This window comes from Lithobates pipiens, unplaced genomic scaffold (assembly GCF_037356315.1).
Source record: "Lithobates pipiens isolate NorthernLeopardFrog02 unplaced genomic scaffold, aLitPip1_a1.2 Scaffold_19, whole genome shotgun sequence".
Taxonomy (NCBI): Eukaryota; Metazoa; Chordata; class Amphibia; order Anura; family Ranidae; genus Lithobates; species Lithobates pipiens.
The window spans coordinates 60776786-60801155 of record NW_027507764.1 but is presented as its reverse complement, the minus strand read 5'-3'; the positions used below and the strand labels follow the sequence as shown (position 1 = coordinate 60801155).

General features: G+C 44.7%; 1 protein-coding gene across 1 annotated transcript in view; it reads right to left on the bottom strand.

Moving 5' to 3' along the window:
• Window positions 1–24370, bottom strand: part of LOC143996002 (calcitonin receptor-like) — a 480350-nt gene that overhangs the window by 61500 nt on the left and 394480 nt on the right. Inside the window, exons 8-9 of the mRNA XM_077490789.1 lie at window positions 9585–9738; window positions 2955–3015 (exon numbers count right to left, since the gene is read on the bottom strand). Of these exons, the coding sequence (XP_077346915.1) occupies window positions 2955–3015; window positions 9585–9738 (215 nt within the window). The remainder of the gene's footprint in view (window positions 1–2954; window positions 3016–9584; window positions 9739–24370) is intronic.

The following is a 24370-nucleotide window of genomic DNA, read 5'->3' as shown; positions in this document are numbered from 1 at the left end:
TATAACCATCTTCCAAAAATCGAATTTCAAATAGAATAAATTCAAATTTGAAAGGAATAAAAAAAAAATAGAATAGAAAAAAAAATAGAATAGAAAATAAAATAAAAGAATAGAATATAATAGAAAAAAACAATAGAATAGAATGAAATAGAAGGAATATCAATTCAAGTTCGAATAAATTAAACAAATTCTGAAAACAAATTTAACGAAATCAACTAAACAAATTTATGTAACTAATGAATCTAAACAAAACACATTTTTTCATTCTGCACATGTCTATTGCCAACACACATTTCCATGGTCCTCTGTTGACACCATTAGGAGACCTGCTCCAGGAAATGATGTGCAGCAGTTGCTGCAGTACATGCATGAAGACAGGAAATGGCAGCAAGATATCAGCAGTGGAGGGAGGCAACATAGAGTAAAATAAATTAAATCAATATTGTATTTAAAAACCATGCAAAGTGTTTGTAATGCTGTGTGCTTTAGAAAGCTTTATGGCTTTACTTAAACCTTAGGCCTCATGCCCACGGGTGTTTTTACAGCCGCGTTTAGGAGCTTTTTTTTTACAGCTTAAAAATGCCTCTCCATGTTATTCTATGGCCTCATACCCACACAGGCGTTTTTGAGCTGTGAGTGACATTGGCATTTTTAAGCTCCAAAAAAACCCAGGACCAGCGCGTTCTGAGGTTCCAGTGCTAGAGCTGTAAAAATGCCAGATTCCGGTAAAAGCTGTTAAATTCGACTTAACGTTGTATACACAGCATTAAGCCTTGTCCGGCATTTCTCTATGGGGTCCCATTGATTTGAATGGATGTTGCACCAGAAGTTGGATCATGATGATCCGACTTGCGATGCGACTTGTGTGCTGAGGATCTTGAAGGGGAACCCCCCGCCAAAATGAAAAAAAAAAATTGGCATGGGGTTCCCCCAGGATGATATCAGATCCTTCAGTGGCATGGATTGTAAGGGGAAGAAATATGGAAGAGGAAAATTACTGACATGTAGGGGAGTGGGAGGGAGGGATGGGCGAGGGGGAAAATAATTATAAGGGGTGGGGGAATAAAGTACTCCTAATTAAAATAAAATAAATTTAAATTAAAACTTTTTAATGAAGGGGGAAAAAAAAATGTAAATAAAAGACATAGCCACAATGATGTGAAGCTTAATAACAAGAGACAGTGATGAACGTAAAGTTGATTTAAGTCTTTCTTGGTGATTCGCTGAGGTGGCAAAAAAAAAAAAAAGTAAGGGGAGCCCCCACGTCAAAAAAAAAAAAAAAATTGTGTGTGCCCCCCCCAAATCCATATCAGAGCCTTATCCGAGCATGCAGCCCGGTAGGTCAGCAAAGGGGGGAATGAGCGATCCCCCCCACTTCTGGACCATACTAGGCCACATGCCCTCAACATTGGGGCGTGGGTGCTTTGGAACAGCTTGTCCCCATGAGGATGAGGACAAGGGCCTCTTCCCAACAACCCTGGCTATTGGTTGTCAGGGTCTGCGGCAAGGGGGCTTATTGGAATCTGGAAGTCCCCTCAGATCCCAGCCCCCCACCCTATGTGAATGAGTATGGGGTACATTGTACCCCTACCCATTCATCTAAAAAAAAAAGTGTCAAAAATAAACACAGAGCACAGGTCTTTAAAGTATTTTATTAAGGCAGCTCCGGCGTCTGTTCAGATTTCTTCTCCCTCTTCTGGTGAAGTCTTCTCCCTCTGCCGGTACTTCTCCCTCGACGGTTCTTCTCCTCTCTATGCTGTCTTCTCTCTCCGCTGTCTTCTTGCTCTTTTGCCGAGTCTTCTCCCTCTTTTCTTCTTCCGATGTTGACGCAACGCGATCTCCCAGTGTAATGCTGGGTCTACCGTGTGTAATGACTTATATTGACATGTGGCGGGGCCACCCGCTGCCGTCACCCGGAAGCCCTGCCTCCGGGGGACGTCATCACCCCATCATGCACCAGGAGGTGACGTCACATGGGGACAGGGCCTCCAGGTGATGTCAGTGGGTGGCCCCACCCCATGCCAATATAAGTTATTGCACATGGCGGACCCAGCATTACACGGGGAGATGATGTTGAGTCAACATCCGAAGAAGAACAGAGGGAGAAGGCAGTGGAGAAGACCTGGTAAAAGAGCAAGAAGACAGCAGGGAAAAAACAGCACAGAGAGAAGAAGAACCAGAGAGGGAGAAGACATCGCCAGAAGAGAGAGAAGAGCCGGAGAGGAGAGAAGAAATTGGAAGAGACGCCGGAGCTGCCTTAATAAAATACTTTCAAAAACCTGTGTACTGTGTTTATTTTTGATACTTTTTTTTTAGGTGAATGGGTAGGGGTTCGATGTATCCCATATGTATTCACATAGGGTGGGGGGCCAGGATCAGGGGGCCCCCTTTTTAATCACCCACCCCTCATGTTGAGGGCACGTGGCCTGGTATGGTCCGGGAGGACGCTCCCTCATCCCCCCAATTTCCTGACCTACCGGGTTGCGTGCTCCGATAAGGCTCTCATATGGATTTTGGGGGGACCCCACACAATTTTTTTAAATCCATACCAGACCAAAGGGTCTGGTATCGTCCTGGGGGAACTCAATGCCAATATTTTTTTCATTTTGGTGTGGGGGGTTCCTCTTCAAGATCCTCAGCACACAAGTTGCACCACAAGTCGGATCCTCATGATCCGACTTGCGGTGCGACTTTGATTCAAATGAATAGGCTCCCATAGGGAACCATTGATTTGAATAGAGGCAGAGAAACGCAGCTAAACGTGCATTGTCGCCAATACAAAATGCTGATAAAATCGAGTTTTTAACACTGCTTTTTTCCTGGGTAGGTACTAGCTTTACAGCCCATTTTTTATAACGCCCGTGGGCACGAGGCCCTAAATTTGAGGAACATTTGTCTGTGTTTGTGTGCTGTAATAATGTAGCTAAAACTGATGACAACATGTTATTACTTACTTGTCATTAAAGTACTTTGTCCTTGCAAAAGCATGAATTGATGTAGGCACTAAAGGGAACCCTGAACAGGGACAGAACATAAAGGTTAGCCAAGCAAATATAAAATAGAATTTGACTGAACAACAGAATTTACAAAATGTTATGTTAGGTAGCCAGTATAATGTTCATCATTGTGCTCTTTAACCACTTCAGCCCCAGAGGGATTTGCCCCCTTAACCACTTTCAGACCGGACCATTTTGCTGGTAAATGACCAGAGGTCTTTTTACACTTTGGCACTGTGCTGCTTTAACTGGTAATTGCGCGGTCATGCAATGTTGTACCCAAACAAAATTTGCGTCCTTTTCTTCCCACAAATAGAGCTTTCTTTTGATGGTATTTGATTGCCTCTGCGATTTTTATTTTTTGCGATATAAACGTAAAAAGACCGCAAATTTTGAAAAAAAATGATATTTTCTACTTTTTGTTATTAGAAAAATCCAATAAACTCAATTTTAGTCATACATTTAGGCCAAAATGTATTCAGCCACATGTCTTTGGTAAAAAAAAAGTCAATAATTGTATATTTATTGGTTTGCGCAAAAGTTGTCACATCTACAAACTAAGGTACGTTTTCTGGAATTTACGCAGCTTTTAGTTTACGACTGCCTATCTCATTTCTTGAGGTGCTAAAATGGCAGGGCAGTACAAAACCCCCCCAAATGACCCCATTTTGGAAAGTAGACCCCCTAAGGAAATTGATAAGAGGCATGTTGAGCCCATTGAATATTTTATTTTTTTGCCTCAAGCGATTGAATAATGACAAAAAAAAAAATTTTTTTTTTTTTTTTTACACAAAGTTGTCACTAAATGATATATTGCTCACACATGCTATGGGGGTATGTGAAATGACACCCCAAAATAAATTCTGCTGCTTCTCCTGAGTATGGGGATACCACATATGTGGGACTTTTTGGGAGCCTAGCCGCGTACGGGGCCCCGAAAACCAAGCACCGCCTTCAGGCTTTCTAAGGGCGTAAATTTTTGAGTTCACTTCTCACTACCTATTACAGTTTTGAAGGCCATAAAATGCCAAGATGGCACAAAACCCCCACAAATGACCCCATTTTAGAAAGTAGACACCCCAAGCTATTTGCTGAGAGGCATGTTGAGTTCATGGAATATTTTATATTTTGCCACAAGTTGCGGGAAAATTACAAACTTTTTTTTTTTTTTTTTTTTTTTAACAAAGTTGTCACTAAATGATATATTGCTCATGCATGCCATGGGCATATGTGAAATGACACCCCAAAATAAATTCTGCTGCTTCTCCTGAGTACGGGGATACCACATATGTGGGACTTTTTGGGAGCCTAGCCGCGTACGGGGCCCCGAAAACCAAGCACCGCCTTCAGGCTTTCTAAGGGCGTAAATTTTTGAGTTCACTTCTCACTACCTATTACAGTTTTGAAGGCCATAAAATGCCAAGATGGCACAAAACCCCCACAAATGACCCCATTTTAGAAAGTAGACACCCCAAGCTATTTGCTGAGAGGCATGTTGAGTCCATGGAATATTTTATATTTTGCCACAAGTTGCGGGAAAATTACAAACTTTTTTTTTTTTTTTTTCACAAAGTTGTCACTAAATGATATATTGCTCACGCATGCCATGGGCATATGTGAAATGACACCCCAAAATAAATTCTGCTGCTTCTCCTGAGTATGGGGATACCACATATGTGGGACTTTTTGGGAGCCTAGCCGCGTACGGGGCCCCGAAAACCAAGCACCGCCTTCAGGCTTTCTAAGGGCGTTACAGTTTTGAAGGCCATAAAATGCCAAGATGGCACAAACCCCCCCCAAATGACCCCATTTTGGAAAGTAGACACCCCTAAATTTAGGGGTACACTAGTGAGACTAGGTAATAAATGGCGGGTGCCCTGAAACTATAAAAAAATAACTAACCAACCAGCGTCACCTGTAACAGTTATATGGTGATCACTGGTGAAAGGGTTAACTAGGGGGCAATTAGGGGGCTTTATGCGGTAGTATATGGGGGTCCCTGGCGCTATAAAAAGCTTCAGCGAACCTAAATACCTACCTGCCTAACTAGCGTCACCTGTGACACTAATACAGCGATCAGAAAAACGATCGCTTATTAGGCTGGGTTCACACTGGAGCGATGTGGGAACGCCACGAATGCGCGGCGGGTTCCCGCATCGCATGCCTCCCGGCGGCAGTTCACACTGCCCTATGCGAACTGCTGGGAGTGTCAGTGAAATGTTACTGACACCCCCAGATCAGTTCGCATATCGCAGTGCGATCTGCAAACTCGGATCGCATGGTGTGAACACCCATGCGATCCGATTCTGCTGCGGGCCAAAAAAAGGGTCCCGTGCGAATTTGCGGCGGGTGCGGCGGGTGCGGCGAATGGCTGAACTCGAATCGCACAGAGATCGGATGTGATTTGCACTGCAGTGCGGTGCGAATCACATTCGTTCTCATAAACCGCTGCAATGTGAACCCAGCCTTAGTGACACTGGCGACGGGGGGTGATCACGGGGTTAAACCTTTATTGGGGGGGTTAGGGGGGTACCTTAGAACTAAAGGGGGCTAACCCTAACTGCCCTAAGAGTTATTAGTCACAAATGACACCCGCCGGGTGATCAGGGGGTTAAACCTTTATTAGGTAATAAATGGCGGGTGCCCTGAAACTATAAAAAAATAACTAACCAACCAGCGTCACCTGTAACAGTTATATGGTGATCACTGGTGAAAGGGTTAACTAGGGGGCAATCAGGGGGCTTTATGCGGTAGTATATGGGGGTCCCTGGCGCTATAAAAAGCTGCGGCGAACCTAAATACCTACCTGCCTAACTAGCGTCACCTGTGACACTAATACGGCGATCAGAAAAATGATCGCTTATTAGGCTGGGTTCACACTGGAGCGATGCGGAAACGCCGCGAATCCGCGGCGGGTTCCCGCATCGCATGCCTCCCGGCGGCAGTTCACACTGCCCTATGCGAACTGCTGGGAGTGTCAGTGAAATGTTACTGACACCCCCAGATCAGTTCGCATATCGCAGTGCGATCTGCAAACTCGGATCGCATGGTGTGAACACCCATGCGATCCGATTCTGCTGCGGGCCAAAAAAAGGGTCCCGTGCGAATTTGCGGCGGGTGCGGCGGGTGTGGCGGGTGCGGCGGGTGCGGCGAATGGCTGAACTCGAATCGCACAGAGATCGGATGTGATTTGCACTGCAGTGCGGTGCGAATCACATTCGTTCTCATAAACCGCTGCAATGTGAACCCAGCCTTAGTGACACTGGCGACGGGGGGTGATCACGGGGTTAAACCTTTATTGGGGGGGTTAGGGGGGTACATTAGAACTAAAGGGGGCTAACTCTAACTGCCCTAACAGTTATTACAGTCACAAATGACACCAATGCAAAAAAAAAAAAAAAAAAAAATGACATTGGTGTCACTGTGACTGGGGGGCAGGGGTAATTGGGGGGGTGATCGGGGGGTAAAGGGGGGGTGTGAGTGTGCCTGGCATGTTCTACTGTGTGTGTAGAGTGTTGGTGCAACTTACTGATCCGCTCTCCTCCGTGTCGGAACGAAAAATACCGACACGGAGGAGAGAATACATCACTTCCTCTCCTGTGTTTACATTACAGGAGAGGAAGTGATGTCACCGGGGATTTCTATTCGTCGGGAGCGATCGCGAGGGGGTGGCCATGAATGAATGGCCGTCCCCTCGTCCGGGATCGCTCCCGAACGAATACCGACCGCCGCAGGCACCGGGCGGGGGCCCGATCGGGCCCCCGACCCGCGGGAGGCAAGGGACGTACATGTATGTCCTTATGCCTGCCCGTGCCATTGTACCGACGTACATCGGCGTGCGGCGGTCGGCAACTGGTTAATGACCAGGCCATTTTTTGCGATACGGCACTGCAACGATTCAACTGACAATTGCGCAGTCGTGCAACGTTGTACCCAAACAAAATTTACGTCCTTTTCCCCCCACAAATAGAGCTTTCTTTTGGTGGTATTTGATCACCATTTGGTGCTCAAGTGGTTAAAGAGAATCTGAATTTCAGAAGCTGCACTTAAAAATTGTAGTCAAAGGGCAAAGACTAACCTCCAATATTATATGTGGTCTCCCTGTAGCTGTGTCTCTATATAAAGGATGTCAACTTCCTAGGGGCAGGGCTTTGTATCCTCAAGTCGTGACCTCCAGCAAGGAGAACAGTGAGCAGCACAGGAGAGACATCACCAGATTTCACTCCATATCTCCTCTGATTGGCTGTCATGGGCAGCAATGCCTCAGATCTTACCCTGCTAATATACAGCTATGTGGCTGTAGGCACAGAAGAGCCTAGGCACAATCACCAGGAAGTGCACATTTCAGGGCAAATTCCAGATAAAATGTAGATTTTTTAGGGCACTGTTTAGGCACAACTAACATTTCTTGATGTTCTGTATAATCTAATAAATCTTTACTTTTTTTTGTTGTTTTTAGAGATTAGAAGGCTTAGAAGGCTTGACAGTATTTATTGCTGTCTGTGCCCCGGTTAGGCTCGATTCACATCTATGCATGTTGCTTTTGTGCGTTTTGCGTTTTTTTTTTTTACACTGTGGTTGCCTAGAAACCAGATATATACAGTGAAAAAAAAAGAACAAAAACACAAATCGCAGCAAAATCACGGTAAAAAAACGGTACTTGCGTTTTTGATGCAGGTCCATTGACTTCTATTACATGCAAACTGCTGCATTTTGCATGAAAAAAGTCCCCAACCCTTTCCAAAAATGCAGAGGCACAAAAATGCATTGATGTGAACATGTTAAAAAATGTCCCTGCATTTCTGCAAAATGCATCAAAAAACGCGTTAGTGTGAATCAAGCCTTAAGGAGATCCCCATCTATTGGTCATGTTTACCGTGAAAGTAAAAGAAAATCCAAAATTTTGGATTGTCCCCAGAAAAGTAATAGTCTTCCAATGGCATAGCTCCCAACTGTCCCTGATTTTGAGGGACTGTCCCTGATTTGGAGCAATGTCCCTCTGTCCCTCATTGCTCCTCATTTGTCCCCGTTTTAGTCTGCTCTATATAGCTGTATATAAAATGCACTTTTTATCTATCAAAAAGTGTTTCCCAGTGCTAAACCTTTCATTGGATTTCTAAATTGCTGCATTTGTAAATTCCAAAAGCCAATATAAAGGAATAGTAGTGGTAAAAAAAAACATTTTGTGGGTTTAATCAATCTTGTTTTTTTGTACAATTCTCCTTTAAAGGGGGCGTGACAAGAGGTGTGTCCTGTGCCTGCATACTTTTGCTGATAGGTGTCCCTCATTCCCATATCAAAAAGTAGGAGCTATTGCAATGGGGACACTCGTTCTGGTGACCTGGGGGTCCCCAAGGAATTCTCTTAATTTTGCAGGGATTTCTTCTCAATTCCTGTTTGTCTATGGGACAGGAAGTGAAAGGAAATCTCCAAAATGGGACACAGATGGCAAAAAAAAAAATGTACAACCCTCCCTTGCTCTATCCAAAAATGTTAAAAAACAGTATTGCCGATAGTTTCCCTTTAACCACTTGCAGACCGCCCACCGTAGATATACAGTGGCAGGACAGCCACTCTGATACAGATAACGTACCTAATACGTTTTCTGACACTTCCGAGTCTGGTGATCACACACTGCGGGAGCCCAGCAGCGGGTACCGTGTCTGTCAGCACCCACCGATTACATAGGGCACAGGCAAACTGTCGTTCTGCATCTTGTGTTTCTTGCCTTCCCCTTGTCAATGCACCCCAAGTGAGTAAGCAACACCTAGGCACACCGCTAACCCTTGAATCGCTCCTGATGGCAACCCCTTCCCAGCCAATTAGTACAGTGACAGTTTATAATTTTTTAGCACTGATCACTATATTAGTATCACTGGGCAAAAGTGTCAGTTAGCTGTCAATTTGTAGACACTATAACCTTTGAGCAAATCAATATACACTTATTGGGATTTTTTTTTAACCAAAAATATGTAGCAGAATACATATTGTCCAGACTTGATGAAAAAATTAGTTTTTTTACATTTTATTATTGGATGTTTTATAGCAAAAAGTAAAAAAATATATATATATTTTTTTCAAAGCAGTTTTTTTTTTGTATATAGCTCAAAAATAAAAAATGCAGAGGTGATCAAATACCACCAAAAGAAAGATCTATTTGTGGGGAAAAAAATAATTGTCAATTAAAGTAACGCAGTGCCGGATCACAAAAAATGGCCTGGTCATGTTGGGAGTTGGGGGGGGTAAACCTTCCGGGGCTCAAGTGATTAAATGGTGGCAGTTATAGCATTACCTGAATTCAGATCGGAGGAGGGGATATAATTATAACTTGCTTTATCGCTATCATTCTTATAATTATTTCTCTGGGTATGATCGGTATAGACAGAGCAACATTTACCACTATAGAAAACAAGATTTCTTTCCCAGTGATATAAATATACATAGATTAGACGTGTTTTCCTTCTTTCCACATCATTTCTAATGATGACAGAATGTTCTTCTCTCCCTGTTTGTAGGCGTTTGTTTCCCCCGTTTGTAGATAGGATCATGTTATTTTGGCTTTAAAAAGACAGAGAGCCTGGCACTTACCCCAGCCCAGCAGGTAATACCAATGCAGATGCTGTTCTTCAGCAAACACGGCCACCACTATCAACGTATGGAGGTAAATGCCTTCACACAGCATCCAGAAATAATTACAGCCCAGCATATACTGATGAAAGAACTGCAGGACTTTGCAGCTGACCTGGAAGACAGAACATATCCATCACAGTCTATAAACCATGCCCAGATTGTCTAATGGGTGAAGTAGTACTGTCATATCAAACATCGTCTGAGTGATTCAATCATATCATAGAAGGTCATGATACAGTCATCCTAATACAGAGTATTCGTCATCTGTCATATTCTCGTGTACAGATTCTCGCTGAGAAGGTAATGGATTCATGTTTCCACTGGTATCTACAGAATGCTCTACTCATGCAACCATAGGCCCTCCGGCTTTCCCACTGGAGTGAATGGAGCCGCTTTTTTCAGGTGCTATACAGGTGCTATTTTTAGCGCTGTAGCGCCTGAAAAACGCCGGCAGTGTGAAAGGGGTCTAAATGCATAAGAAAGTCCTTTGAAGTGGTTTCAGGTGAGGAAAACACGCCAGTTTTTCTTAGGCTGGGTTCACACTGGAGCGATGCGGGAACGCCGCGAATCCGCGGCGTTTTCCCGCATCGCAAGCCTTCCGCCGGCAGTTCACACTGCCCTATGCGAACTGCTGGGAGTGTCAGTGAAACCTTAATGACACCCCCAGATCCGTCCGCATATCGCAGTGCGATCTGCAAACTCGGACAGGAATCGGATCGCATGGTGTGAACACCCATGCGATCCGGTTCTGCTGCGGACCAAAAAAAGGGTCCTGTGCGAGTTTGCAGCAGGTGCGATGCGAATTCAGCCATACTATCTGTATGGCTGAACTCGCATCGCACAGAGATCGGATGTGATTTGCACTGCAGTGCGGTGCGAATCACATCCGGTTCTCGCTGCCGCAGCGGTGTGAACCCAGCCTTAAGGTGGAAAAAGTTCATAAATTCATGCACCACCAGGCTTATCACCATGTGAGAAATAGGCTCTCCCCTTTTGGGGATTAACTCACCAGAAAACTAGTAAAATCAATCATCCACAATATATCTCTTTGTGTCTACAACTCCTCAAGGACATACACTGCTTATCCGTATTTTAAAGGGTATGAACAGCTCCAAAATAACAGGGTCAATTCTTAGATGTGGTGACTGTGTTAGTTTTCTTTTTCAGACTTTCTTTCTTTTATTTTCACTTGGTTATCCAGCCAGTAAGTCTGTTGTTTTTCGAAAGAGCAAACTATTCTTCAGATGTGGCACTTTCAGTATTGAGACAAACCAATTACGATTGACAAGGGTGCTGATAATGATCAGCTTCCATAGATTCATGTAAAACCTTTATCGTACATGCATCAAAAACTCAACGGACCCCAGTAAGGCCGCGTACACATGGGCGGACTGTTCGCCCAACTTTGTCCGCTGAACAGTGTTTCAGCGGACAGTCCGCTCGTGTGTGGGCTTCAGCGGACAGTTTCAGCGGACAGTCTGACGAACAAAGTTTTTCGGAATTTCCGTAAGACTGTCCGCGGAAACTTGGTTTGAGCGGACAGTCCGCTCGTGTTTAGGCTTGTTCGACAAACTAAGTCTCGCGCATGCTCAGAAAGAATTTACACGGCGAAGGTTGCATTGCAGTGTATTGGACGTCGAATTTCTCGTCCCGTCGTACGTGCCGTTCACGTCATCGCGCAAGTTTTCAGCGGACTGTTCGTTCGTCGTGTGTGGTCAAGTCCGTTCATGCTAATTTTGAACGGACTGTTTGTCAAACTGTTTGACGAACAAAGTTGGGCGAACAGTCCGCCCGTGTGTACGCGGCCTGAAGTTAAAAAAAAAGAAGAAAGAAAGCATCTGGAACAAGTCAAAAATGCGCATGAAGAAATTTCTCTGGAACAGATCTGAAACAACCTCCAGATCTGTTCCAGAGGAGTTACAGATAAGCAGTGGATGTCCTTGAGGAGTTGGAGACACAAAGAGATATATTGTGGATGCTTGATTTTAATAGTTTTCTGGTGAGTTTATCCCCAAAAGGGATAGTCTCACGTGGTGATAAGCCTGGTGTGTGGTGCATGAATTGATGAACTTTTTCCACTGTAAGAAAAACTGGCGTGTTTTCCTCACCTGAAACCACTTCAAAGGACTTTCTTATTAATTTATTCTTGTGTATGTACATACACTTGTCAATGATATTTAGTTTGACATGAGTGCTGCTATGATGATTTAGAATTGCATTTATGTATTTTTATTTCATCAATTGTTTACAGAGTGCTGTGACTGTCAGTGTCTCTCTGCTCTCCCCTCCAGTGCTCACTGGAGCACCTGGCTGTGAAGAGGGAGGGAATGGCTGGCTCAGGCTCTCAGTGGTTTGCTGGGAGGCTGAGTCAGGTACCGATACAGGCTTCTAGGCAGATACCAACCATCTGGTCGGGATATTTTCAGATCCTGGACCGGCTCTGTGACGTCAGCCGACAGCAGGCATCAGCCCGCTGTCAGCTGAAAACAGATCACGGAATGTAGATCCGAACTGCACTCCTGTGATCCATAGGAGAAGTATAACCAAAATAGCTTTGGCCATACTTCTTCTTTGATAATGTAATATTGATTACAGAGCTGTATCTTTTATATCTGCCTGGAGTTCAGCTTTAAGTATCAAAAACCTGTCAGAAAGCGTTATCAAACAGTAAAAGTTTTTCCCCTAAATACAATTGCATCCTATTAACCTGTCTAGACAGAAGGATAATGCGCATCAAGAAGCTGACATCATTGCAAGCGCTCATCCTCGAACTGCTTCTAAATATCTGCCGTAGTTAAAAGTCGTTTCTTACAAACATATCAGCTTAATATGAAAGATGATCGGGGAATCAATACTAGAGCATAGCGAAACCACAGACTCATGAAAAGCTAATTGGATGAGGACGAATGATCACCAGTCTCAAAGCATTATAGACACGTCTGTGTGTTATAAGATTAAATAAAATTGCGATTGCATTAACATTGCTAATGTGAAATTCGAGGCACAAAAGCAACATATTTTTGACGGTAGGTCTACACAAATTTTTAAAGGGGAACAAATGCGTATTTCCAATTGTGTATTGTGATGTATTAAAGAGATTGTAAACCTCCAAACCCCCCAACCCCCCCCCCCAAAAAAACCTGCAAGACAAAAGCATAATGAGCTAGTATGCATCGCATACTAGCTCATTATGAAATACTTTCCTTAGAACGATGTGACTTCTGCATTTGCGGGCTTCGGCGTCTGTGATTGGCCGGTGCCGCGATTATGTCACAGGTTCCACCAGTCAAGGTACGGGCCCTGAAGAAATGGCACGAGCAGACCGTTCCCTCAGTGCACATGCACTGATGACATCAGCAGCAGCGTATATAGTAAATATCTCCTAAACAGTGCAAGTTTAGGAGATAATTACAGTACCTACAGGTAAGTCTTATGCCTCGTACACACGATCGGACATTGATCGGACATTCTGACAACAAAACCGTGGATTTTCGGCAAGAACGCGGTGATGTACAAGACGTACGTGGAGCCGAGAAAAATTAAGTTCAATAGCCAGTGTGGCTCTTCTGCTTGATTCCGAGAATCCATAGACTTTGGTACCTCGGAATTGTGTGCACACGATCGGAAATTCCGACAACAACGTTTGTTGCCGGAAAATTTGAGAACCTGCTCTCAAACATTTGTTGTCGGAAATTCCGACAGCAAATGTTCGATGGAGCATACACATGGTCAGAATTTCTGACAAAAAGCTCACATGACTGTGTGTATGACCCATAATTATAGGCTTACCTGTAGGTACAATTAAAGAGAAAGACTTTACTTCCTCTTTAATGTAATGTTTATCTGAGAACAGATTTTAATGAAAGTATATTTCACATATCTTCCTCTTTTTATGACTATATAAGACAGCCTTCCTTAACCTTTTTTTTACCCCTGAGGAACCCTTAAAATAATTTTCAGGTCTCAGAAAAAGCTTGGTAAGATTAGTCTATCCAGGGGTCATTGGCAAAATGCCCCTTACATTGGTTGTGGTAAATGGGAAGAATGTCTCCCTGACAGGGTGGCCATAATGACACCTTTGCAGTCATGGCACTGGCTCTTCCAAGTAGCACTGGACCTGGAACTACAGCAGGGACTATCAGATGGGCGCAACAGCTCAAGTAACCCAAAGCCACCCTTGGAGGAACCTAGGGTTCCACTTGTAGGCAAAGCTAGTCTGGCCTCCCTTCATAGGTGGTACTGTCCAGCAGCAGCCATTCAGAGAGTGATTGAAGGATGAAGGGAACCCATGTTCCTTAAAGGCCTCTATAGGTGTCATCAGGGGAGCAACTGTCTGATAGGAAGCTACCACCCTGGTTGACCCCTGCGGCCATCTTAAGTGTGGGCAGTGCTTATAAATAGCACTGTTGGCGCGCATTTGTGAAGTAGCTAGGTCAGAGACAGGAACCGGATATGATATCCGGCTGGATAGAAACAGTGTGTTTAGAGCAGTTCTTGCCTGTGCCGCCAGCTAGAAGCTTTCCCACCTTCAGGCACCTTGTTGCCATACTGCCTCCAGCCACCCCCTCTGTCTGCTTTTGGCATTATAAGTGTTATCAGGAATCCTCTGCAACTCTGTATAAGTGCTGCCTTGCCAGTCAGGGTGTGCTACAGTGACTCCATTACCATAGCTCCCAACTGTCCCTGATTTTGAGGGACTGTCTCTGATTTGGAGCAATGTCCCCTCTGTCCCTCTTACCCCCTCATTTGTCCCTCATTTTGGTCTGATCCATATAATTTATTATAAAATACACTTTTTATCTTTTAAAAAGAGTTTCTCAGTGCTAAACTTTTCATCTAATTTCTAAATTGCTGCATTTGTACATTTTAAAAGCCAATATAAAGGAAGAGTAGTGGTAACAAAAAGTTTTTTTTTGGTTAATTCCCCTTCAAGGGGGTGTGGCAGGGGACATGTCCTATGCCTACATACATTTGTTAGTAGGTGTCCCTCATTCCCATCTCAAAATGTTGGGAGGCATGCATTACCACCTTGTCTGAACTTTTCTGTTAAATACACATTACCGCAATTCCTGTTCCCATGTGCCTTCTCTCCTCTCTGGGTACCCAAATCCAGGCCCTGCTCATGCACTAAACCCTGGTTTAGAATGGTTGATATAAGAGAGTGTGGGGATTAGCATGTTTGAGGGAAACTTGTAGGCTGCCATTGCTGGCCCTTTGAAATTCCTAGCTGCCTGGATGATCCAGTGACTTCAATGTTTTGAAGTCACTGACCAAGAACAAGAATGAGGATCATGGAAGCTAAAAGCAGAATTCCTGACCTGCATTGCCCTGGGTCAGTTGCACAGAAAGTACTAAAAAATTTTTACTGTTGACTGCGCATGCCAGCCAGACATTAAGTATTTTTCATAAGCAAAGGCCAGCAAAGCATCAATACTTCTTCTGTACAGGTTTCCTTTAAAGGACACCGGCCATCATAGAGAAACATGGATAATGTCACTACTGCTGTCCTTCTGAAAATGATTCTATTGCTTCAAGACTCACTGACATAAAACAAATCTTCGGATAAGGGCTTCTGATTTTTTTACTGTCTGGCTTTACTGTCTGACAGAGGTGTATGAATCCCAAATGTGGCTGGACAGAACTTACAAATCATTTGGCAGATAAGATATATGTGTAGTTTATCTAGAGACAAGTGAACTTCTGGAAAGTTCAATCAGTCGTGGTTTGGCAAAACTTTTAACAAATTCACACTCCTCTGAAAAGTTGGAATTTCCACAACAGAAGAATCCATTGAGGTCAATAAGATTCCAAGAGTGGCAAATTATGCAAAGTCTAGAATAGTTGGCAAAACCCCTGATAGTCCTGCCTGACAAGGTGATGGGTTCAACAAGTGTCTGAGCCACAAAGATTCTATTAGGGACACTAGGATAGAAGTGGGTGCCTGGTGGCAATGGCAGTCAATCTAAGGATGCCCAGACAACTGCAAATGTAGACAGGGCAGAACTGCTTTCTGAGCAGTATTTGGTCCCTTTCTTCCAGAAGTTATTTGGAAATCTGAACTGGCAAAAAGAAAAATGGATTTTGAGTTCAGTTATGACATCCTGCTTCATGAAATTCTGTCCTAATCTGACATCATCTAAATTTCAGGACCCACTGTAATGTCATCTGTGTATTCAGTTGCCTATCTGGAGTTCAGCTTTAAGGCTCCAACACACCTGCATGTTCCAGGAACGTGTAAAAATGTGCCAAAATGTGCATCGTACTTGCCAAAAATTCTTAATGTCACCATAAACATGGCTGTCATAACGTCACTGGGTGACCACGCCCCCCCTTACATCATGCACGGGGGTTCCCAAGTGACACCAGGTGACCCTGCCCAGTGCCCTCATGTTTACTTACCAGTTGGAGAAAGGTAATTGTCATTTGGTGAGTGTCTCTTGACTGGTCATGTTCAGCGGGCGTCAGGATTTTTTTTTTTTACCCTGCAGGTTGGCTGCCGATGTTCATCATGATTGACACTGGATTTACATCAGGGGCATGTTTATTTCTTTTTTTAATATAGGACTTTTACTTCCAGAGGCTTTCAGCTTCTGATAAGCTACCCCTCACACCCCCAAAACCACTGGGCCAGGTTTGTGGGGAAGATGCCTTTATGCTCATCAACATTTGCTTTAAGGGGGGGAGCCCTCTCCACCAAAGCACCCCCCCCATGGTAAGCCCATGTGGCCTGGAATGGTCTGGGGGGGAGCTTTTTGGATTTTTTTTTTTTGGATTTTTTTGGGGGGCCCCACTGCATTTTTATTTTTGGCGTAGAATTCCCTTTAAAATCTTTACCAGATCTAAGGGCCTTCTTTATATATTTTTTTTGGAGGGGGGGGGGGCTGCATTTTTTTTCTTTTTTTTGGCCTGAGTTATTTTTTTTTATCTAATGCTGGCATTTCTTTTGTTAACAGTCTGCTGTTAGCTGACAGCAGATGAGTTATTCACAAATCAATTCAGAACATTTGTTACTTCGAATGTTACAAATATCCAAATTAAACAAATGAATTTATTGTTTTGTTCTAATTTATTTTGCATTCATTAAAATGTGTTGCTACTGTTATTCAGAGATTCAGAATTATCTGAGTCTCGGAATAATGAAAATTTAATCTGAATGTCAATCAGTAACGAAACAAACCGCACATGTCTAAGGGCGGATAATTTTTAGAGGCCACAATACTCTGGACTTGGGTTGCAGAAAAACTGGCTGATTAGCTGTGGCTAGTTTGTGTGTGGTCAAAACTCTGCAGAAACGCCGACCCTGGATGCACACTGATTGTGTCCATGGTCAATCAGAGGCTCTATTTTCAGATGAGAGATTACATGTGAACCACATCGGCTGCACCGGCCATTGATTTGTACAAACCTGACAGTGGCTGATGGTTTTGCACAGAATGTGCAGGCAAAATGTAATACCCCCTGTAATGCCACGTACACACGACCGGACTTTTTGACGGACTAGGTTGGTCGGTCTTCCCGACAGACTTTAGGCGGAGTTCCGACGGACCTTCCGAATGAACGGACTTGGCCACACACAAGTACACCAAAGTCCAACAGATTCGAACTTGATGACGTACGACTGGACTAGAATAAGGAAGTTCATTGCCAGTAGCCAATAGCTGCCCTAGCGACTGATTGTTCGACTGGACTTTCGACCGGAGTCTGTCGGAAAGATTTGAAACATGTTTTATTTCTAGGTCCATCTGACTTTTGGGGGAAAAAAGTATGCTGGAGTCCATACACGATCGTAATATCCGACGGATTCATTCCGTCTAACCTAGTCCATTGAAAAGTCCGGTCATGTGTACGCGGCATAAGAATCACCAGCGGCTGCCCCCGTGATCCCGTGTGAATTTAGCCTAAGGCTCCATTTCAGCTTTTATATACTGAAATCTATTTCTATATTACTTTGTATTTTATTGTACTGCAAGTTATAACAATTAACAAGGTTAATGCTTGTATTACGGGGCCAATAATTGCTAGTTTACGTCTCGGTATTCAATCAGCGCTACGCTGGGTTCCAGATATTAGTTTGCCTCGCTTCGTAAAACTGTGCGGTATAATTGCAATGACTCATAAACAAGCGATAATAATTACGCTAATCCTTTCCATTAAAGTTCTGGGATGGAGTGATCCTCGGTACCACATGAATACACTCAATATAACTCAGTATATTATGCGTGCTTCACAAATGTGAAGAGTCTAAAAAAAAAGGAACCCTTGGCAAACTGCCAAGCACAATTTAGAGCTAGATTTTAATATTTTCGGTATCAGTAAATGCAAATATGAGTCTGTCATTTCATTTGTTTTAGCCTTTTACAATACAAACATGCTGTAATAACTTTTTGCCATGATGCAATATTATTTTCATGAATGTAAAGGGAAATTCAAGATTATTTGTTGTTTTCAGGCAACAAAATAGCATCTAAGTTACCAGAAAAACAGAAAAGAAACTGCGCTACAGTGCAAATAGAAAATAATCTCGTGAGAAATTAAATTGGGTGAAAGCTGCAGTTCTAATCTGTACTAAAAATACAAACTTGAGTCAAACTGTGAAAAATAAGAACCCCGCTGACCTTAAAATGTATCAAATCTAAAGGGTAGCCTCACTGATTAAGGCCCCACTCCCCTCCCCCTACTCAAAATTGTTCTGAAAGAACAACAGTGAAATACCACATCTATAATGCCAAGTGAAATATTGGACAATAATCAAAACGCCTCAAAAGTAATACATAACCACCATAAAAGTGATAATGAACATACAAAATGAATCCAAACCTGTGAATAGAAAATTAAGACTATCAACATATACTAAATGTCTTTTGATATAAAGTCGAAATAGCAATATGTACACCGCTTGTGACAAAAAAACGTGACCCGGGCGCATGCGCGGCGGCTTTATGGACGGTCGCATGTCCTGAGAGCTCCACTCCGACACGCTCACCCCGCCGCAGCCAACACTAGCAGGAGATTGACCGTGTCGTTCACCCCGCGGCTCCCCGAGGCTCCGATCGACCCCCCCGCATGAACGGGAACACGGCCAGGCGCTGCCTAACCAAACAACTGGCCACCGATCCGCAGCCTGCGGCCTTCTCCAAGATGGCGACCGCCCGAGCAGCGCAAAGCCTTCAGCCCGATCCGGACGAATCCATCGCCGATCCGTTCCCTATGGCTACACTGCGCGAGGAGTGTCATCTGCCTAATGTGAGTAGCATACAGCTGCCTTTATTATCTCTCTCCTCTACGGAATCTTTGCTGGGCATGACTATTAATGGCTCCCCACTCACTCCAATGGAGGATTTCTCAGCCACCCCCGACCCCCCTAAGGCTCATCTCATGCCTCATCCAGCAGCCCCCTCAGACATTTCATCCCTGATGGAAACCTTCTCTTCCATGCTTTCCAGAGGTCTGGCCCAAAACGCATTGCAGATTACATCCATAATACAGGCGGATCTGCAGCACCTGGGCACCAGAATAGAAGCGATCGAATTAAAAACTGACCAGACGATCGCCATGGCCCAACAAAATACTGACAGGATCCAGGATCTCCATGATCAGCTTGAAACCGCTTATTCTAAAATTGATGACCTTGAAAACAGGAATTGCAGATATAATTTCAGGCTCAGAGGCATTCCTGAAACATTTAAAGATACAGACTCGGTTGTTCGGTCCTTTATCAAGAGCCTACTCCCTGATGTTCAAGATCATAGACTGGAACTGGACCGTGCTCACAGAGCACTGCAACCCCCCTGACAAGATGGCCTCCCCAGAGACATTGTTGTCAAGCCGCACTTTTTCAAAGTTAAAGAAGATTTAATGTGCAAGGCCAGGGAATCTGATAACTTGACTTTCCAAGGACACCCAGTACAGCTATTTGCGGACCTCTCCCCTTACACGATTCAGAAAAGGAGATCTCTGAAGCCTCTCCTGCAGGTCCTGTCTCAAAAATCAATCCCATACAAATGGGCTTTTCCGTTTAGACTTAATTTCTCCTATCTGAATAAATCTTACAGTTTTGCCAATTTTGTTGATGGTGAACGCATCTTACTTCATCTGGGCCTCATCTCTACCACTCCTATCCCGCCGCTAGATCCGAAACTTTCCCTATCAACAAAGAGACCTCCCCCGGCGAGCCCTCCCAAACTCCTCTGGCAGAAGCAACAAGCAAAACAATCGAAAGATGGCCACCCAACCCGAGGATGACTCATCACTCTTCCTTCCTTCCATCGCCTGCCTCTTTTTTCCGAGAGCATTCTTCTCCTGTTTAGGGGTTGGCGCCACAGTCTGGACTGCAACCTAAGTCCGGTCTGGTGTCTCCTGTTTGACTTACCTCCTACTTTACAGACATTATTGCTTGTTTTCCATCCCATAAGTTCCCAGTTATTGTATAGCCTGTGCCTTGGAGCCCCTCGTCGCTCCCCCTATTCTTGGGGGGGCGGGGATGGACTCCTGAGCTCTTACACTGATTACAACGGACTAGATACTCTGAAGGATCTCTGTTCTTGTTCTAATTATACATATTGACCCACTTAATTTTTTGTTTATTTGCCAACCCCCCCCCCCTTTTTTTTTTTTTGTTGTTTCTTCCCCTTCTATTCCCCCAATTTTCCTCCTAGCTCAGCTTTATTACTGGCGGATGGGTCGGAGCAGCTGCTCTGCGCCTTCTCTCTCTCAGAGTGGTATTTTTCCCCCACTCAGAGACTTTGGTAAGAACCCCTTTTTGGGGCTTTTGCTCTTCCTTTTTTTTTATATAGTAATTTTTTGGGTAATTGACATGGGTTGGGGTGCAGCCTCCCCACCCGGTAGGAAGACTTCGGTCTTGGTTAGGCTGCATTTACACAATAAGCACTTTTACATGTTACATTTGGTCGTTATAATGTTGTGTCTTCTCTTCTCGGGTGCCTCGCTATCTGCCCTCCTTGCTTTCTCTTCCCCTTCCTTTCCATCCGGGCCCTCCAGAAACCCAGCTCTTCCTCCACCACTGTACTCCTGGAACCCGGTGGCAGCGTTATTCATCCGCAGCTTCTCATCCCAGGAGATCAGGGTAAGATCCTCCCACACACAGCACACCCTAACTCTGGTCCATGGCCTCTGATTCCAAGCTGTCCAACAATCTACAGATTGTTACACATAACGTACAGGGTCTAAATTCGCCAGTCAAAAGACGTAAAATCTTTAGTCTTTATCATTCCCAGCGCCTAGACGTCCTGCTATTGCAGGAAACTCATTTTCCAAAATCCTATACCCCTTCATTCCTTTCTGGACACTATCCCCAATTTTTCCTCTCCAATGCTATTAATAAGACAAAGGGCGTTGCAATATGTTTTGCCAAAAACGTGGGCTTCTCCCATTCATTCACATTCAGTGATAGGGAGGGTAGATTTATCTTGGTCAAGGGCTCTATTGAGGGCTCTGTATATTCATTTATTTCCTACTATGCCCCAAACAAGAATCAGGCAGGCTTCTTTTCCTCCATGCTGTCCACTCTTAGCCAACTGATGGAAGGGAAAATTGTAATGGGAGGGGACACTAACCTCCCCTTCGATCATTCCCTAGACAAATCGTCCAAGGGGGCTTCCCAATCTCGGAAACCCCCTAGACAGAGCACTAAAATTGCTTCCTCGCTATATACTCTGGGTCTGGTGGACATCTGGAGAGAACTGAACCCTAGATCAAAAGACTACACCCACTTTTCTGCCCCCCACCAACTCTACACCAGAATCGACCGCATCTTCATCCAATCCCACAACATCCCTGCCACGTCCAAAGCTTTGATTAGGGAATCCCCCATCTCGGACCATTCTATCGTCATAGTTCATTTAAAACGATCACACGTTTCAGGACACAGGTTCACCTGGCGTCTGAATGAAGCACTTTTAAGTGACCCGGCCCATTGCGCATCCATTCAGCGCGACATCCAGGAATATTTCATACTGAATAACACTGACTCAATATCCCCAGAATCCCTGTGGGCAGCCCACAAGGGGGTAATCAGGGGTAAGATTATCCAACTTTCTTCCCAGCTTAAGAAGGGAAGGAGGAATGAGATAGATAAACTCACCAGGGAATTTCACTCCCTCAGTAAAGCGCATAAACGCGGCCCGAACCACATTAAACTTAGCTCTTACCACTGTGGCAGAGAAACACCTTCGATGGTCAGGGGCTCGCTTCTATTCTCAAAGAGACAAAATAGGAACCCAACTAGCAGTAAAGTTGTCCCCCAGACCACGCATCCACACCTTCCCCAAAATTCGTACCCTCTCAGGTGATCTGTCTCATAACCCACACAGCATCATGGAAACATTTCATAAGTTCTACAGCTCCTTATATAAGGATGACCACCCTGTTCCCCTATCCCAACTAGACGATTTCCTTGACTCAGTCCCTCTACCGAGACTCTCTTCGGATCACTCGGATCTTCTGGAAGACCCGATTTCTGAAGCAGAAGTTATGGAGGTCATAAAACACCTAAAATAGAACTCAGCTCCCGGCCCGGACGGCTTTTCAGTGGGATACTATAAAAAATTAGCGTCGTCGCTCACCCCTTTCATGGCCAAATTCTACAACTCGCTTAGGTCCGGCTCTCCCCTGGACAAAGCCCTTAACCTGGCATATATTTCCGTAAATCCAAAACCGGGCAAAGATTCCACATTGGTCTCAAACTTCCGCCCCATCTCACTCATCAACAACGACCTTAAAATCTTTACGAAAATACTCTCCAACAGACTTTCTTCCTTTATAGCCCAATATATCCACAAAGGCCAGGTGGGCTTTGTCGCGGGGAGACAAGGACCTGACCAAATTAGGAGAACAGTTGATATAGTTTCTCTCCTCAACTCCCGCTGGGACGGTGGTCCCAGTCAAGAGGGTTTCCTATTGTCAATAGATCTACAAAAAGCTTTTGATACCATCTCCTGGCCTTATCTGTTTAATGTACTACAGAGATGGTGTTTAGGCCCACACTTCCTACAATCATTGCGATCCTTATACTCAACCCCGTCCGCGCAAGTCAGGCTCCAAGGATGCTTCTCTGACCCCCCTTGTAATCGAAAAAGGCACCAGACAGGGTTGTCCCCTCATACTACTCCTGTTCGCCATAGCGATCGAGACCCTAGCTATCACCATTAGAAATCACCCTGATATTAAGGAAGTTGGGTGCGGAGGTCAGGAACACAAATGTGCGCTATTCGCGGACGACTTATTGCTATATGTCACCTCTCCCCTGATCTCCACACCCAACATTTTCTCTGTGCTTGATACCTTTGGCAAGGCCTTGGGCCTGCGCGTGAATCCCTCGAAGTCCCTGGCCCTTAACATTACAGTCTCTCCAGAACGCCTCGAAAGCTTACAGAGCCATTTCCCCTTTTCTTGGTGCCAATCATCTCTCCCATATCTCGGGGTTAACATATCCTCTAAAATAGACTCCTTATACGCCTCTAACTACCCTCCAGCCTTTCGGAAGCTCACATCTGACCTCACGAACTGGGATAAGCAGAACATTTCCTGGTTAGGCCGCATCAATGCAATCAAGATGACCCTACTTCCACGTCTTCTTTATTTATTTAGATCTCTTCCAATCCCGATTAGAAAATCCCAATTACAGGCCCTGCAAACCAAAATTCTCCAATTCGTATGGAACCCCAAAGGCACGCGCTGCTCGAAACATATCTTATATAGATTAAAATCCCAAGGTGGCCTAGCCCTGCCCAACCTCTGGTGGTATTACCAAGCAGCGCAACTCGCACAAATATCTACTGTCTACTCTAAAGGTCCGAAACCGGATTGGGTAGCAATTGAAAGACAAGCCATTCCACGCCACACGATCGATTACATCATATGGTCCCCATCCAAACTTAGGCCCTCAATCCTAGCCCCTACACTTTCCCACTCTATTGCCCTGTGCGACCAACTACATAAACAGACAACACTAGTTTCTGCCCTCCGCCCTCTTACACACACGTTTCACAATCCCTCCTTTCCCCCGGGAATGAATATCCTAGCATTTAGTTGGTGGCTCAACAAGGGCCTCCTTAGAATTGGCAATTTCTTCACCCCTGCAGGTCCCATATCAGAGGCATACTGCACCAGTAAAACTCCAAATGCCTCCATCTGAACGATATAGATTCTCCCAACTATCGCACTTCCTCCGCTCGCTTTGGCCCCATAAGACTGCTCCCCCCAAAGCTACCCCCTATGAATCTTGGTGTGCGGAGGCCATGGACCAGAGAGGAGGGATATCCGTCATATATGCCTCCCTGGCCACAGCGACCTCTAAGCCCTCTTACGCTTCAGTCTGGGAGAGAGACTTGGACATTTCCTGGGATCAGAATGTGTGGTTTGCAAGCTTCCAGCGCTCTTTTAAACGTGAATATCTCACGGATCGAAGCGAACCTTAAGGTTATAACCAGGTGGTATAGAGTCCCCTCCACCTTAGCCAAGTTCTACCCAAATGCCTCACCGCTGTGCTTTCGGAACTGTAATCATCTGGGCTTGCACCCAGGCCTTTTTTTTTAATTATTTTCTTTTGTCTACATGTTCCTTTCATACTAGCGCTGGTTACCTAAATGTTTTTACTGCAGCTGGTGGTGCGTGGGGAAAGTGGGGGACGAGACCTTCCCTTCCGCAGCGAGAGCCCTTTGGGGGCAGCGGGGGGGCCTTGCCCTTACATCCTCACCCGATTTCTAGCTGAGGGCACTTGGACTGTT